This window comes from Aythya marila, assembly GCF_965140915.1.
Source record: "Aythya marila genome assembly, chromosome: 4".
Classification (NCBI taxonomy): domain Eukaryota; kingdom Metazoa; phylum Chordata; class Aves; order Anseriformes; family Anatidae; genus Aythya; species Aythya marila.
In genome coordinates this window covers 6,012,371-6,029,613 of record NC_139045.1, presented here as the reverse complement: position 1 = coordinate 6,029,613, position 17,243 = coordinate 6,012,371, and the positions used below count along the sequence as shown (strand labels likewise).

The window sequence follows — 17,243 nt, the reverse complement described above, 5'->3', positions numbered from 1 at the left end:
GAAAGCAAGCATGACAAACATCAGGCACAAATTCTTCTGTGACAGTTGAAGAGATGTGAGACAAAGTCCATTTCACTTGCAGTGCTCAAGATAGATCGATAGTGGCACCCACACAGCTGTCCTGCAATCCAGATCAGCAGACTGATAGAAAATGTTAAGATCAAAAAATGTTTATGTGGCTAATTAAAGAAACAAATGTATGCTAACCTCCAAGACTAAATAGGAAAAAGTGATCTAACAGCTGCCTGCAGAACATGTGTAGTACGACCTGATTTTATTTGTATAATTTCCTGCGACACTGAAATTTCACAATGAGATCACATCTAAAAATAAGTATTTTTCATTTCCTTTACACGACAGAAGTTTTAAATGCAAGTAATTTGCTCTTAAATATGTCACTGAGATTTTAGTGCAAAAACAAGAGGGATGAAAGGTCAAAAGTTCTCAAAGCAGCTTTCAATGGCTGGGTAACACGAAGGAACTATCTTGATTGCTCCATAGGTAACAGGCAAAAAGCAGGAACACCGTGACTTAGTCCCCATGCTTGGATATATATATATTAAAAAAAAAAAAAAAAAAAAAGCACCAATGAGAGCAGCAGATTCAAGAAAAGGAGCTGGAGGTGGAATTTGCCCAGTCCCTGAAACGCAGCCAAGTCAGCAGCGAAGCTGGAGCTGCAACTTTGCAGCCACGGAGGTCTCTAGCACGCAGGCTTTGAGCAGCAGCCTCCCCTCAGCCCCGGCACGCTCTTGGCTCAGCAGCTGGGCACCCCCAGCTGCAGCAGCCCTGGGGCGAGAATAAGCTCAGGAAAAGCTCAACAGGTCTGATGCTTGCTGTTAATTCAAGACTTGCTTCACTTAGCATTTGCCATAGATTTCCACCTGGTCCGTCAGAGGACATGGGAAGTGGATCCCCTTTGTTCTGAACAGCTCTGGGGCTCAGTTCTGCCCTGAGTGCATCGTCACCTCGACTGAGTGCTACAGCAGGCGTGGAGCTTGCCTGCCTTTATCCCCAAAAGACACACACAAATGGCATCATTTGAGGGCACCTCGTGATTGTAATTCAGTATAGAAGGCTGGCAGAAGTAAATAAGTAACAATTTATGACCGGATGATAAAGTAAAGGAAATAGATATGCAGCAAATTAATCATGGCTTAACTGATTCACACTGTATCTAAGCCAGAAACAAGCACAGAAAATTAATAGAGTGACTACTGCATGCCAGCTGTTCCATGACAACTTCATTATACAAATTTCAGAGTGATAACTGAAAATTTAACCCAGAAATTAAAGACAAATGCAAGTTTCCCTCCCAAAACAGAGAGACTTCAAGCCCACTTTTCAAAATGCCATCTATAACAACTCCTCTAGAGAAACGGTTAAAAGGTTTGGGGCTATTAATGTGTTACGGGTAATTCTCACTCCGCTGTGATGTATTAAAGCCATTTGCCTCTTTTAACGTGTTAATTCGCCACCACCGTAAAATCGGCCAGATAAACTGCACTGCACACCCTTCCCTGTAATTCACAGTATTTATTTTTTAAGATAAGCCTGGTGAGTGTACTCCATCTTTTAAGTGTTTCTGCAGAACCAAATGAACCTGCTTATTGTACGTGTTTTTGTTTGTTTAAGATTTGGACAGAAGGGTAAAGCTATAAGGATTGAGAGGGTTGTCTACACTGGGAAAGAAGGCAAAAGTTCTCAAGGATGCCCTATTGCTAAATGGGTAAGTGATGTCCACAAAATAATGCTGATCTAGGTCAGTGTGGTGGTTCCTGCATCAGCCAGCAGTGACGTCCCTCTGTTAGCTGACGCTGGGGAGCTTAAAATAGCTCACCGCAGGGCGCCCGCGGCCCGCTCCCACCGCTGTCTCTCACACTCCATTTACTTGAGCTGCATGGAAAACAGCGAGAATAAAATTTGGCCTAAAGGCACGAAAACCCGAGGAGGGAGGCAGTTAAACTAAGATTTAAGACCCGTGACTCCAGCCGTTCTCTCCGCTGTTTAATTTTACCTCCAAAGAAGCGCCGTAAGTACACCACGGTGGTGTTTTGAAAACGCACTCCCAGTTGGAGCGAGGAATTAGTACACCCTCTTAGCAAACACTGCCTTACTCTGGCACGAAGCGCTGAGTGGTTTGGGTAGGCTGGGGAAAGCCGGGCTGAGGAAAAGCTGATCTATGATTATAAGTGTTTCTGCACGCCAGACGGCACCTTTTACAGAAATACCCACAGCACTGAGAAGCAGGGACACTTACTTGAGCCGGGTGCTGCTTTCCTCTCACTGCCATAACGTTTCTGTGAGTCAGGGCAGGCAAGGCCACAAAACAGAGCGGCTGGTGACAAGTGTAGCTGTTTAGGCACGCTAGGAAAAGGGAGGGATGTCGTACAATGACACTGCACTCATACCGTAGTGCAGACTCAGGAGAATATTTCTGCTAAATCAGAGCATGGGGGATACCATGCAAAGCTGTTTTCTACCACCATGCCATCAGTCAGCACGCTTAGAGCTTCGTTAAAGGGAAGGGCTTCGCGCCCCGGCCCCTATCAGTAGAGGGGAAGAACGGCGTGAGTTGCCAGAAACAAAGAGGAAGAGGGAGATAGAAGTGACCTCCCCCCACGCACACTAGTGCTGAGGTTTCCTCTCCTCTTCCTCTTCACATTAAGAAATGCCTTGCTTGTGTTGGGGCTCCGGGGGTGTGTGTTGCTGTGCATGCAGGTAGTCCGCAGAAGCAGTCAGGAAGAAAAGCTACTCTGCTTGGTGCGCGAGCGAGCGGGACACACCTGCGAGACGGCGGTGATCGTGATTCTCATCCTGGTCTGGGAGGGAATCCCGACCAGCCTGGCCGACAAGCTGTATTCGGAGCTCACCGACACCCTGAGAAAGTATGGCACGCTCACCAACCGGCGCTGTGCCCTGAACGAAGAGTAAGTGACACAAGGGGTTGGCTTCAGCCGGGGACCTGGCGTCTCCGCCGGCTCTTTTCCCATAAACGCACACACCTTCAAACCCTTTCAGACAGTCGGAAAACCCACGAGGCTTTGGAGGAGAGCAAAGCAAATATTTTTTAAAAGTAGGGAAAAAAAACATCTTCCCAGAGTTGTGAAGCCTCGCTGTGTATTTAAAAGAAGATGATTTAAAAGAAAATCGCAGCTGGGCCCAGGAAAGCAGACACCTTGAAATGAAAATGAGGTGCACTAAATCACACCGTATGCCTACAGAAGCTAGCCTGAATCTAAAGAAATTACACTCTTTTTTCCATGTCTTTCTGACAGCAAAGAACATTTAGATCAAAATAACTTAGCGATGGCTGCATTTTACATGCTGTGGCTTCGTGGGTAGAGTCGTGTTTCGGAAATCTTTGCCAAATGCTTGTCAGAGAGCCCCAGCCTTGCAGTGCCAGCAGCATACGCCCCTCCAGGTACCATTAGTGACCCACCTGCGGAGGCTCCTTGCAGACATCCACCCTTTTGAGCTAGCCCGGGTTTCTCAGATCAATATAGGAAACTTGCTTTCCAACCACGCACCTACTCGTTGCGATAAATTCCTCTGCTACAGTTCCTCTGACTGCCTCTTCCACTTCCTCGTTATTTATTGATGGAAGGAGATCCAGGACTGGTGCTTCCCTGGCAGAACGCTGTGGGAGCACCCCGGGGTGACCCGCCTGCTGCTAACAGCCGTCTTCTCTTCCTCTTTAGACGGACCTGTGCATGTCAAGGGCTGGACCCTGAAACTTGTGGTGCTTCATTTTCCTTTGGTTGCTCCTGGAGCATGTACTACAATGGTTGTAAGTTTGCCAGAAGCAAGATTCCGAGAAAGTTCAAGCTGATGGGGGATGATCCAAAAGAGGTTGGTGGCCATTTCTAAAATGAAAACGTGCCTCATTTGCAAGGAAATGTTTTCTGTCACTCCACAAATAAGAGATCCAGTGCAAGAGAGCAGGGGGGCAGAGCCCTGCATGCACGTAGGGCCATTAAATGACTGCCAGTCAGAGCTGATTGACTCCAGTCACCGAGCCAGCTGAACTGACTGTCCAAATTCTGACAGCTGGTAAAAGCCCTGAGACTTGAAACCATGTTTGCAGGCTTTCACAATTAGAAGAAAGGGCACGGCCTGAATGATTGTGCCCGCATTAGGCCTGCAATCGGGCATTCCCCAGTGGCAGAGTGGAAGGTTTACCAGCTGAAGGCATGTAACCTTGCAACTGGGAACCAGAGCAGACTGCATGGAGACTTAATGTGGTGAAACTCTGAGAGTACAATAGGAATAAGAGGCTAGGAAGCCTCGTGCTACACACAGTCTTGCCCCACTGATAGTTTCCAGGCCGGGCTCTGTGTTACAGCAAGCTGGCGATCATTTAAAACGAGTCAGAGTAAAACAGCACCAACCTTAGCTTGGACACAGGATGTCTCTGAAGGTATGATTGCAGCGAACCCTGGACACCTCCAGTTATTCGTGTGTCTGGGAGGCTCTAATGGCCTAGCTTGGCTTTGGCATGCACGTGCAAATTTAGTCCCTGGACTGCTGCTCATATACGGATGCATAGGTCCAGAGCTTTCACTATATTCTGGGATCTTACACAAACCCAAACATTTCTTGTATGTGATCAGAGAGTCGGGCATGCCTGCATGCTATGGCCTGTGCTGAAAATAGCACACTTTATTTAGAATATCATCATAATTACCATATAGGTTTTCCTCCCTGCTGCTCCTCTGTGTCCCCCAGCATTACAAAACAGCTCTCCTTCAATCATATTGTGGCACAAAGCCTTCTTTATCATAGCTGCAATCCTAAACCCCCCAAATTTTCTAAGCTGGATACCTGGCCAGAGCTCACTAGGGCATTCTTCCAACTTGCATTCCTGGATTTGATTCCATGCAAGCCAGAGCTGGGCAGAGAGGACGCTTTTACCCTCCAGTCCTGTTCCCGAAGGCAGGGGCACACATCCAGACAAGGGTCTCATAGCATAGACTCGGTTTATGGGTGATACAGACAGCACAAATAGGATCCTCACCAATAAATGCTCGAAGTTATGCTTACAAATGGTAACCATACAAAAGGTCACAGCAAGATGTTCTCTGACAATTTCACAGTGTCATTTTGGAGTCCCAAATTTTAGGAGGAGATACAAAACTTTAATGTACCAAACTCTGTCAAACCCATAGGTTCTTCACACCTTCATGAAATACTCCTACAAGCCAGTACACCACTCCATTATGCCACTGTTCTCTCTGTATTTGAAATGAAAAATAAGGGCTGCGTGTAAGTAAGGTCTTGAGTTTGGAATTCTCTTCCTGAGAGGATAGGGAGCAACTCTGGAGTGTGTTACTGGAGTACTTCATTTTTAAAGAGCCCTTCATTTTGAGAGCATGTCCATCTCCTTACAGAAAGGTGAAATGTGGTCGCTCCTAGCTGCATAGCACCAACTCCTAGGTGTGTCCACAATTCTTGATTGCATGAGGACTGGGAACTTTTTGAAGTCTAATGCATTACAATAATTTTAAGTTGCTGCATGAAAAGACAATTTAAATGTGTTGAAGTGCTGTTATCGCGGTGTGTAAAACCCTTAAATTGGCCGGATTAACTTGATGGAGCATTCAGATATTATTTCTCTCAAGCTTTCTAAAGAATATTATTTTCCCAAAACTCCAGTAGAGAAAATAACAAGGGTCATCATGCTTGGACCTAAAACACCTTCATATTGAAAAATTATAAATTCTTTTTAAGATAAACCAAATTAAAATTATAGTCGGTGATATCCTCTCACAAGGATCACACTACCCTACTATTGTGTCTTTTTTAAGGCTGTGAAACAATATAATTAAAAGGAGATTCATAATAGTTATTGTCTAAACCAGAACCACCACGATCTAGGCCTTTACATATCTATCACTCCGTTTTAGCAGACCCTAACTTTTTAGGTCCATACATAGGGTATGGAAATGTCACTGAACTCTATTTCGTCTGCTAACAGGAAGAAAAACTAGAATCCAATTTGCAGAATCTGTCAACCCTGATGGCGCCCACCTACAAGAAGCTTGCACCTGATGCATACAACAACCAGGTATAGTGGGGGGAATGGGAACTGGAAGAGTCACACCATCTGATTTTTACCACACTTTCCCCAGCATTTTATCTTTGAGCCATACCATTCATGTACATTTTGTACCAGCCTTCCTTTGACATCAGGCTAAAGACAAATGGAAATCCTCAGTGCCACTTAAAATGCTTTCAAAAGTAAAACTAGCAGAATGTTACCCACTAAATAAAGCTAATCTTTTCACCTGCATAAACACAACAACATTACTTCACACTTGAGCAGAAATCCAGCTTTACAACACAAGGCTTCTGGATTTAGAGCGATTCACCAGCCAAACAAGCAAAACAGCCACAGAGACGGTTCAAGACTGGTGACAGTGTCATTAGGCAGAGAATTATATTGCACTTGAGTCTTGAAACTACAGTTTCAGTTCTGCTCTCTCAAGTGACAGTTTTCACCAAAGTGGCCATTACAGACGTGCTTTTAGAACAAAGCTTCATATACTTGCATCAAAATTTGACGCCGTACCCTTTGAAATGTGTTAACTATTGGCCTTCATTTTTGTTGTTCAGGCTTGCTACCATTACAAACACTCACAGAAGTTACAGCCTCCTGGCTACCAGCACCACTGCAAACTGTGACATCTTCTTTCTTTCCTGTTGACAACATTAAGCCCAGTCAAAACACTCCCTTGCTGTAGCAATCAGCACAGAACACATTTTCCACTGTAATGCAAGCAGTAAGCTAACGTGAAACTGTCCATTTATATTCGCAGTTAAATTCACTCCTTTGCTGTGTATTTACTAGCAACTAGGCAGGGTAAGCAGGTTTAGTACAGACTGATCCGATTTCACTTACCTGATCAGATAACGCTTGGAGACTCATTCTGGAGGAAACTGTGGCTACGTGCCCACTAGCTGTGGTTATCTCTCCAAATATCGTAGAGACATTCTGCAAGCGAAGAAAGGAAGAGGAAGAATTAGAAATGAGGGGGTGGTGAAAAATAAAATGGTTCTTTGCTTGGGTTGCTTTTCTTTTCTCATAAAAGTTCTTCATATAAACTGTAAGCTTGACACTAGCTGAAAATACATGTACATGCTTTTTCAAGTTCCAACTTCTACCTTAGATAATAAGCAATGTGTATAGCCTGGCCTATTTCGGGAGTTCCATGCAAACCTTGAATTTGTGGGGAAACAGAGATCAAGCTATTGTCAAGTGTCTTCAAAGGGAGATGAGCAAGACCTGATTTGTGTGGCTGCAGTAGCAGGTTATAAAAAGCCAAAGCTCTAACCAAAGCCAGTCCCCCTCTGAATCACAGAATATCCCAAGCTGCGAATCCTGAGAAGAGATTCCAAATTCCAAAATCTGTTCCAATCCATGTCAGGACTGCAGCAGCATTAACATCTGGAATTGGAAAGCGTCTGTTTATCCCACTGGACCCAGCAGCACATTTCATACAACCTCTGCAGCGATACGTTTTAAACACACCCTTTAAATCTAACCAAATTATAACGTGGATACCATTTCGAACTACTCTCACTGGATTCCAAAGGAGTCTCCATGTTTCAAGTTTTCTTCTGATTTTTTGTTTTTAGATTCCAGTGAAGTAAATATTCCAAATATGTAAAGAAAAATTACTGTGAGCAAACTAGACATCTTTTTAGTGATCCTGGATCAAGACTTGGCAAAATTTCTAATTTCCCATTAACTTAGAACAGGAATTTCAGCAAAGCATTTTACGAATGGGGTTTCATTTCTAAATTTAAATATATATTTTAATAAATATATTTTCTAAATATAATATGAAACCGCCATTTGGGTGAGGCTTGATCTTCCATTACAAAATCCCTTCTTTTTGTGTAAGGTTTATTGTTGCACTATAAACTTTTTGCAAAGCTCCTTAATAATGAGTACATGTATAGAAAATACGGCCTTGACTGAATTATCATTTTGGTCAGGGGTTAGTGCTGCACTAAAGCTAATGAAAATAGGCTTTTAGTGTGCCAAAATATTACAAATCAAAAAGCAAATTATTATTTTTCATGAAGTCATTCTGAAGTCAGTTTTCTAAAGTCATTTTCCCTTAATAGCTTGGTGTATTTCCAGACTACACAAACACATCACTCTTGCAGTGCCAGACACCGAAACCATGCACTGTATTTGTCATGTAAAAACACAAACCGCTGGCAGGGAATCAGGAGCAATATGCACAGAAAAGTATTACTGGCCGGTTTCACAATCCCAGCAGAGACACAAGGTAACAGGGAAGCAAGCAGCAAGGAGTGAAAGAGGCATATAAAACTGCCACAGAATTGCTTGATTTTATTTGCCTGTAAGAGCCGTATGTCACCACCCCGAAGATGTTAGGAGAGCTGCCTGCTGTTCGGTGCTAAGCCCGGGTGTTGCAGCGATACCTGTTGTCTGATTGCAGATCGAGTACGAACACAGAGCACCCGAGTGTCGCCTGGGGTTAAAAGAAGGTCGCCCATTCTCCGGGGTCACTGCCTGCCTGGATTTCTGTGCTCATGCCCACAGAGACTTACACAATATGCAGAACGGGAGCACACTGGTAAGTCGGCGATGCACAGAGCCTCCTTGTTCCAGCGCTAATTGCATACAGTTAATTCATTAACTTCAGTCTGTTTAAATTTATAATTGCGTAACGTAGATTGCTAAAAAAAGAAACGTTAAGCAGTAATTGAGCTAACTTATTACCCCCCTCCACAATTTTTCATTCAACTGAATGAGACTTATGATGTATGAAAGGAAGGTTTAATATAGAACTGGTAAAGGAGAAACCGTGGAGACAATGGCAGGAAGGTTCCAGCAGGGCTGAAATGCCTGTTTCAGCGTTCCCGGAACAAAATGATTTATGTTTGTCATCTTGAAATATTTTTTTATAACTACTTTGGATTATATATCTTCTAATAAAATAAAAACAGAAGCAGATGACTGCTTTTCATAACTTTCTTCCGAGGAGAGTTTAGAAAGCTGTGGATTTCATTCCTGCTTGGGATGAGAATACAGCCTGCAAGCCTTGCCACCCTTAGTAATGTATGTGCTCACTTGACACTTTTCCATTCTGAACTCTTCTGAACACTGCATTTGCAACACTTCTGTACAAGATATCAGAAAAACTAGCCTTTTTTTTTCGATGGTTATTAGATTATTTCTGTTTCCTGCTTATTCTCTCTCTGTGATAATCCAGTAACAACTCAAATTTGCCCCGTTTCCAGGGTCTGACTTAGTTGAAAAGTCAACCACCACCAATCAAACACAAATTCCTAGCTGAGCTTTCTTCCTAAGATTGGCTGATTCAATGATTCTGCCGCAGAGTATGTCTGTATCAGCATCTTTTTCTCCACTGAGATACTCCCAATGCCTGTTTTAGCTGGAGCTAACACAGTGAGCATGCTGCAAGACACAACAGGACCCTCCTGAAATCTTTGTGCACGTTAACATGACTGTCTCCTTTGCAAAGTGCTGGAAGCTGCCATTGTAAGGGGGTGTGAAATACAGTGGCAGTACGTTACATTCCTCACTACTTCAAATAGGTACCTGGCTAATAATCTGTCACAGCAAACTCTTCAGTTGGGTACAAAGTCCCAGTTCTCACTGTTTTAGCTCCCTGCCCATGTGGTGCTGTAGACCACACAGTTTATTTCATGTTAGGTGACACCCAACTATACTGCTCATTTCAGTACCAGAAACAGAGATGTATGTACTTTGTGTTTCTATTTACACTGTCCAACAGAGGAATGGAAGAAGTGAAATTGCAGACTTCTTGTGATAATGCTTAAATTGAGCAGAAACTTAAAGTTTCCAAGCAACTTTCCAGATGCTGACAGTGTCAGGGCAAGGTAAAACACACAAGCTAGTATTTCAGGCAACTTCTTCTCAGACTGGTTGGAGAGAGTTACTCTTAACACCCCCTTTCTGACAGGTTTGCACACTAACTAGAGAAGACAATCGTGAAATTGGCCAAACACCTGAAGATGAGCAGCTCCACGTGCTCCCGTTGTACAAAGTCTCTGATGTGGATGAGTTTGGAAGCGCTGAAGGCCAGGAGGAGAAGAAGAGGAATGGCAGCATCCAGGTCCTTACCTCCTTTCGGCGGAAAGTAAGGATGCTAGCGGAGCCCGTTAAGACGTGCCGGCAAAGGAAGCTAGAAGCAAAGAAGGCAGCTGCAGAGAAGCTTTCCTCCTTGGAGAATGGGTCTAGCAAAGCTGAAAGAGACAAGTCTGCTGCAGCACGCAACAAGCAAGGCAACGCTGAAGCAGCAAGTCACGCGAAGCAGCTAGCAGGTAAACACATGAATCTGATCAGGATCTTTATCAAGTGGTAAGCTTCCTAGAAACTGAGGCCATTTACAACGAGTCTCTAGAAAACCATTTTTCACAGCACAAGACCGTTTCAAACAAAAGAGAAATTCTTGAATGTAAATATCAATATTGCATGTTTATAAATACTAGAATGCCAAATTGTGGTCAACTCAGAGAAGCAAAAAAAAAGAAAAAAACCAGACATGAGAAAGCCATGACTGGATAGCTGACGCCTGTAGAAGTCAGGTGCTTCTACAAACTCAACATATTGCAAAGTACCTTTAAAAGACTACTGGTGCTAGGAGCTGTGAAGAGAAGTGTGTGATGTTGCTGCTAAAGAAAATGCGACTTGCACATCACTCGCTGTCTGCCACTGTTGCAGAGAACATCATAATCCGAGTGGATTCTAGCCTAGCCTCTTTACCACTGTATATACAAATACTCTGCTTCAAGACCAAAAGCAGAGCAGAGGTTTTTCCATAGTGGAGTAAGAGTTTAAAAATCCATTTAACAACCCCTGGCAGTTCCCATCAGTAGATTTAGAATCCTGGGCAAAGGAGTTCCTCCCTCGTGACTATTTGATTGTTACAGCAGCTTCCACAGAGAGGAATAAAGCGATACCTCCAAGGCTGCCCAAAAGGTCACCGAGATGCCTATGAATAGAAGTCAGCTGTCCTGTGACCCAGGCTGGGGCTCTAACCATCAAACTATGCCACTTTAATGAATGATGGCTTTTCCCTCGTGTCTTCAATTAATCTCACTTGGTACTGAAATGTTCCCTCTCTCAGTGAATGTCACCTTTGTTATTTTATTTTATTTACTTGTTTAACATTAAGCTAGGGCCATTTCTTTCTGAGGCAGTTCTATAAATATAGATGTAGCAGAATTTATTTATTTATTCTCGGGTCAAAGAAGGTCACCTTGTGCATGGCTTTTTGGGAGCACTTTGATGCTCCATTTCATGGGCTACTTAAATGATGATTCAACTCTTTGGACTTTGTGCATGTGACTCTGAACAGATTGCACTGTCCTCTCTTCCCCGTTGCTGCTAGCATCTGATCTCGCTGGATGCAGGCCAAAAAGGAAGAGTAGCCTTAGTATTTATTCAGCTTCTTAAAGCATGGCATTTGAGATATGAGAAAGGGAACCTCTGTTAACGTATCATATGATAGACTTTTCTTAGAAAACTCACAGATATTTATCATGAGGAATCTATAAAGTATGCGTTTAAAAAAAGAAAAAAGAAGAAAAAAGCTTGCTTGTTCTTTTCTTTTCACGTCTACAGATCTGTTACGCCTTTCAGGACCAGCCTCACAACAGCAGCAGCAACATCCCCAGCGCACTCTCCCTAACAGCTCCCAGTCAAATCCCATTAATTCTTACTCGGGTTCAGGTTCTGCAAATCTGTATGTAAGGTTGCCTAATCCAGCCGGTGGTTATCCCAGCTCTTCATACACTTCAGATCCCTACGGAGGGTCGGCTCCCATGAATCTTTACACCACCTCATCACAGCCTGCGGGGTCTTATTTGAATTCTTCCAGTCCCATGAACCCTTATTCAGGATCGTTAAGTCAAAATAATCAGTATCCACCCTACCCATGCAATGGAAACATGCCGATGGACAACTGCCCCTCTTACTTGGGCTCCTACCCCTCCCAGCATCAGCACGTGGACTTGTATAGCTGTCAGAGTCAAGACCCTATGTCTAAACTAAGCCTGCCACCCATTCAAACATTATACCAGCACAGGTTTGGGAATAACCAGAGTTTTGGTCCCAAATACTTGAATTACGGAAACCAAAATATGCAGGTCGACTCTTTCAGTAATTGCACCATTAGACCAAATGTACACCACGTAGGGTCTTTTTCCTCTTACTCCACCCACGAGGCTGATGGCCATTTTATGGAGGTAGCCTCGAGGCTAAAATCCAATCTGAGTAATCCAAGCATGGACTATGCCTCCATGAATAAAACCACTGAACATCACCATGTGCAACCCCCGCCACATTTAGCACACGACTACCATCCCGCTCCAAATATGTTCAGTGGTCCTCCTAATTCGTTGCACCTCCAAAACAAGGAGAGCGAAATGATCTCCCATGCAGTCAATGGTTTGTCTAGCATGCTTCCAGGTCAAAACCACGATAGGACTACTCCCCAAGGCGGTTTAGAGAAAACCGATGTGCTGAATCCTGAAAAAGCAGAGGATCCCGATGAAGTCTGGTCCGATAGTGAACAGAGCTTCCTGGATCCAGAAATTGGAGGAGTGGCAGTTGCTCCATCTCATGGGTCAATTCTCATAGAGTGTGCAAAGCGCGAGCTCCATGCAACGACCCCCCTGAAAAACCCCAACAGGAACCATCCCACCAGAATATCCCTTGTCTTTTACCAGCACAAGAGCATGAACGAGCCGAAACACGGCCTGGCTCTGTGGGAGGCCAAGATGGCTGAGAAGGCAAGAGAGAAGGAAGAGGAGTGTGAGAAATACGGTCCAGACTACGTGCCTCAGAAATCCTACGGCAAAAAAGCGAAGCGGGAGCCTGCTGAGCCACACGAAGCCTCGGAGCCGACGTACGTGCGCTTCATCAAGTCTCTTGCACAACGGACGCTGTCGGTCACCACAGACTCCACAGTAACGACATCTCCATATGCCTTTACACGGGTTACAGGGCCTTACAACAGATATATCTAACTTCACACCTTCGTTGGTTACCTCATCTGAAAAGAAAAAAGAAACAACAACTCATCAGTAGGGTAGTTCTCGTTCAGGTTTTGGGGAAGGCAAGGGTGGAGGAGAAAGCAGTGTTTCTATTAAACTCATCGGTGGAAAAAGCCTCGGCACACCAGCATAAAGAGGTAATCTCACTAGCGCACTTCTTTTCCACTGGTTTTTAAGTGGTCACAGATGGCATGTAGGAAACAAGACCAAAGCATCCTATGCAAAAACAAAAAAAAAAAACAAAAACAAAACAAAAAGTGTTTCACAATTTACATTTGAAAACACTGGCTCCATTACTGAAAGAGAGAATCTGCAAATGGATTTTTTTTTTTCTTACAGTTTTGCACATCTGTGACCACTTTTAATGTCATTGAGTTTGCATAGTCATGGAACAGGAGCAAAAAAAAAAAAAAATCCTAAAAAATAATACTGTAGTATTCCAACTGCAGGAATCTTAAAATAACATCTGGTGCTGAATCTACAATGTACTGAAATACTGGAATTATGGCTTTTTAACATGCAGTTTTTACTGTAATCTTATTAGTCTCTTGATTTTATTTAACAAAGTAGATACGTATAAAACGTAATGAATAGACAGCAAAACACTGAATTTGTTTGGATATTCTAAAAACATGGTGCTATCTAAGAGAACGGTGTCTTTATTTTAACAGTCAAGCAGTTATTGCCTTTATAACGATTAAAATGTCAATGATGTATTCAAATGTTCTTCGACAACAGGGAGGACCTTTTCATTCATGTATGTATTGAATTTACCTGGTGTTAAAATAAGCTTACTTTTTAACATATGGGAATTACAAAGACCTCTGGATTTTGCTCATCCAGTCAAGTCCTAGAAAAGGACAATAAAATATAGAGAGAGAGATTTTTTTTTAAAATAGTGTTTCAAAAGCACTTTGTCTACCTAAGCTTGGCAACTTGAACAATGCTAAGGTACTAAGACATTAAAAAAAAAAAAAAAAAAAGAGTTTACTTTGATTTTAAAAATGCAAAGATAATTTTTTTAAAATAAAAAAAAAAAAAAGCTTTTAAATACTTTTGTTTTAGCCGTGCATCTGCTAGTGGGCTACATATCCATTTTTAATACAGTCAGTTATGGTAAAAATGGGGCTTACTGGATATAAGGGAATACTTTAGTACACAAAACACATGTTTTTCTGGTGCTCATCTCACACAGCTATACTGTAAACTGTTTTCTACAATTATGACAAGTTCATTGCTCAAATATGTACAGTTTTAAGGAAAGAATTTTATATTAACCACAGGTAATAATTAGCAGCATGCGACAGACTACAACTAGTTAGCTTGGGCTTCTGCTGTTTTTAAAGATCTGTATGCTCTTCAACTATTGAATGGCAGACTGCTTTTGTGTTGATAATTATGTACATTGTGGTGTAAGTCATTTCTCGGTGCAAGTGTCCTCTTTTCCAGGAAGATTGAGCAGACCGATGCCTACACAAGATGAATGAAACAGGGTTAGTTCTGTGTGATTCCGTTGATTAAATAGAAAAAAAAAAATAGGCAGCTGGCTTGCTGTGGTGGTTTTAAAACATTAATTTCTATTAAAAAAAAGCAGGAGAGTTGTATAGTAAATTAAATTGTAAACAAAACTTTTTTTAACGCAATGCTTTAGTATTTTAGTACTGTAAAAATATTAAATCTATATATATTTGGGTTTTGAGCTGAATTCACATCATGGTGCTACTCAGCCTGCTACAAATATATCATAATGTGAGCTAAAAATACATTAAAAGGTTTGAGTGATGTTCCTACTTGTCATATACCTCAACACTAGTTTGGCAATAGGATATTGAACTGAGTGTGAAAGTTTATATATTGTATACCATCTTTTTTCCCCCAATAGCCTTTGAAAAAAAAAAAAAAAAAAAAAACTCTCTCAATACTTGACATTTTAGCAAGTATAACTTGAACTTCAACTTTTTTTTTTTTTTTTGGTTCTAAAAATTCAGGGATATTTCAGCTCATGTTCTCCTATGCCAACGTGTCACCTGTGTGTATGTAAAGCTGTTGTAGGTTAAATATATTATTCTTTTTTTTTTTCTTTTCTTTTTTTTTTTTTTTTTTTTTTCTCCTTCAGGGATTTAATGCTTTTCTTTTGAATCCCTTCTCTAATTTTCCTTGTACATGTATTGATGTAACTAAAACTAATTTTGTAAATTCGTTAGCTCTTTTTATTGTAATGAAAGTGTTTAAGAGATTTAGAATGTTTTGCCTGTTTCAAACGAATAAACAAAAGAAAGTAGAATGCACTGAGCTGATTAAAGGGAAAAATGTAAGGCAGGGGTTTGGCAAGTGACTGTTTGCTAGAGTTTTTCAAGTCACTCTCTAAACAAGGCTTCTTGGATACTGTAATAAATAAAATAAAATAAAGTATAAAAAAGGTACAGTCTGTACAAGGGCTTCCCTAAACATGCAAACCTCCATGTCCCAGATATATCTTGTGCAATATACTGTAAGATTAAGTTTGGTCAAAAGAAATTTTATCTAACAGAATCACAACCTAACTCGAGTAAATCAAAGGAGGCCTTTGGGTTTAATGGTCAAATATTTATTATGGCAATTTTTTTTTTTTTTTTTTTTAATTCTCAGTCTGTGACTTTTACCCACTGCATTGAAACAAAAGTTTCGCCTTTTTAAAGAAAAAAATTAATGATGGTTATGTGTCAGATTAATTAAATCCTTCCTAATCTTCATCTTTTGGTGATTATGTTTTAAGTCCTATATGATTCATCTGATCCCCAGTAGACGTTTGGTTAACATGCCGTGCACTGTCATTTGCCAAACTGCTGGCAGCAAGAGCAGGAAGCTTAGTTGGTGAAGCAGTTATGTATTGTAAATACCCGAACTGTAATTTTTGGTGTACAGAACCCTGCCTCAGTTGGATCGAATGACAAAGCAGACATAAAATTGCTTGTATAGGATTATCAGGTTGACTATAGCCATACTTGAAGATGCTTCTGAGTGGTGTCAACTTTACTTGAATGAATTTTTCATCTTGATTGACGCACAGTGGTATAAAGTTCACTTCTAAAGCTAGTGGTTAACTTGTGTAGGAAACTTTAGCAGTTTGACACTAAGGTAATGAACTTCTGTGTGCATTTTCTATGCTTATGTTCTACTTTTTTTTTTTTTTTTTTTTTACTTTAGTTTCATTCATTTTCATGAAATGTTTGGTATGTCTATAAAAAGAATCTGAGGATGGTTATAAATACTGTAAGTATTGTAATGTAATGCAGGTTATTTGAAAGCTGTTTATTATTATATCATTCCTGATAACGCTGAGATGTGGGTGTTTTTAATAAAATTTATATTTATTTAATGCACTCTAAGTCTGTCTTGGAGAACCTTGTCTTTCCCTGTCACTTTTATCAGTCAGCAACAACAGCAGCGTGCCGAAACCGGAGCCCTAGTGCCAACCACAGGCCAGGAGCCCCGCAGGGACCGGATGACAATGAACAGGGCTGGGGAAGCTGCTAGCAGGAGAAATTAAAGCTGGTGTGAGAAACAGAGGAAGCTGCATACTTCAGCAGCCTCGAAATTGAGCGCATTGAGTGCTGCACGGGGATACAGCCTTTCCTGAGCTTCAGAAGCAGCAGGAAAGAAGCGGGCCCAAACTTCTCAGCAAGGCATCCACGCACACCACACTGACACAGCCCCCCTCTGTCTTCCTCAGCTGCAAAGCTTAAATGAAACACATCATCAGAGGCTCCACACCAGGAGACCCAGACACCAGGCTTATTGCTAGGTCCGCTCCGACTCCAGCCTTTAAAGATTTCAGGCACTACTATTTCAGCACAGGCTACTGCTAAATAAAATCCGTGGCTAAAGTGATGGAGGGAGGAGTTTTTAGGGACAGGAGGCTGTGGAGCATCATCGCTGGCTTCTTCCTGGTGTCTGTGGACACATGAATGTGGCACACTCACTGCTGGCATTTGCTTGCTGCTCAGCTAACAGCCATGGATACACACCTGGCAGAGGCAGGACAAGGGGGAGTCTGGGGTTCGGATGGTTTTTTGGGTGTTTATCTCATGTTTAGGCATTTTTTAGTTGGTTTCTAATTACTCCAAGTGTCAGGATGCTCCGGCGGATAGTACTAAGAAACAATAAAACAATAAAACGATAAA

At 42.0% G+C, this 17,243-nt stretch overlaps 1 protein-coding gene across 3 annotated transcripts in view; it reads left to right on the top strand.

The window, feature by feature from the left end:
* TET2 (tet methylcytosine dioxygenase 2) overlaps positions 1 to 16,743 on the top strand; it is a 70,201-nt gene extending 53,458 nt beyond the window's left edge. The window contains exons 4-11 of one of the 3 annotated variants that reach the window (XR_014317356.1): positions 1,633 to 1,726; positions 2,719 to 2,927; positions 3,699 to 3,849; positions 5,975 to 6,064; positions 8,472 to 8,609; positions 9,984 to 10,344; positions 11,648 to 14,573; positions 16,267 to 16,743. Coding sequence is in view for 2 of the 3 variants with exons in the window: in XM_082758680.1 (XP_082614806.1) it covers positions 1,633 to 1,726; positions 2,719 to 2,927; positions 3,699 to 3,849; positions 5,975 to 6,064; positions 8,472 to 8,609; positions 9,984 to 10,344; positions 11,648 to 13,053 (2,449 nt within the window). In the remaining variant the exon portion in view is untranslated. Of the gene's footprint in view, positions 1 to 1,632; positions 1,727 to 2,718; positions 2,928 to 3,698; positions 3,850 to 5,974; positions 6,065 to 8,471; positions 8,610 to 9,794; positions 9,945 to 9,983; positions 10,345 to 11,647 lie in introns of those variants that run through there. The other 2 variants (XM_082758680.1, XM_082758681.1) reach the window with 2 other exon arrangements.
* Positions 16,744 to 17,243: the final 500 nt, after the last annotated feature.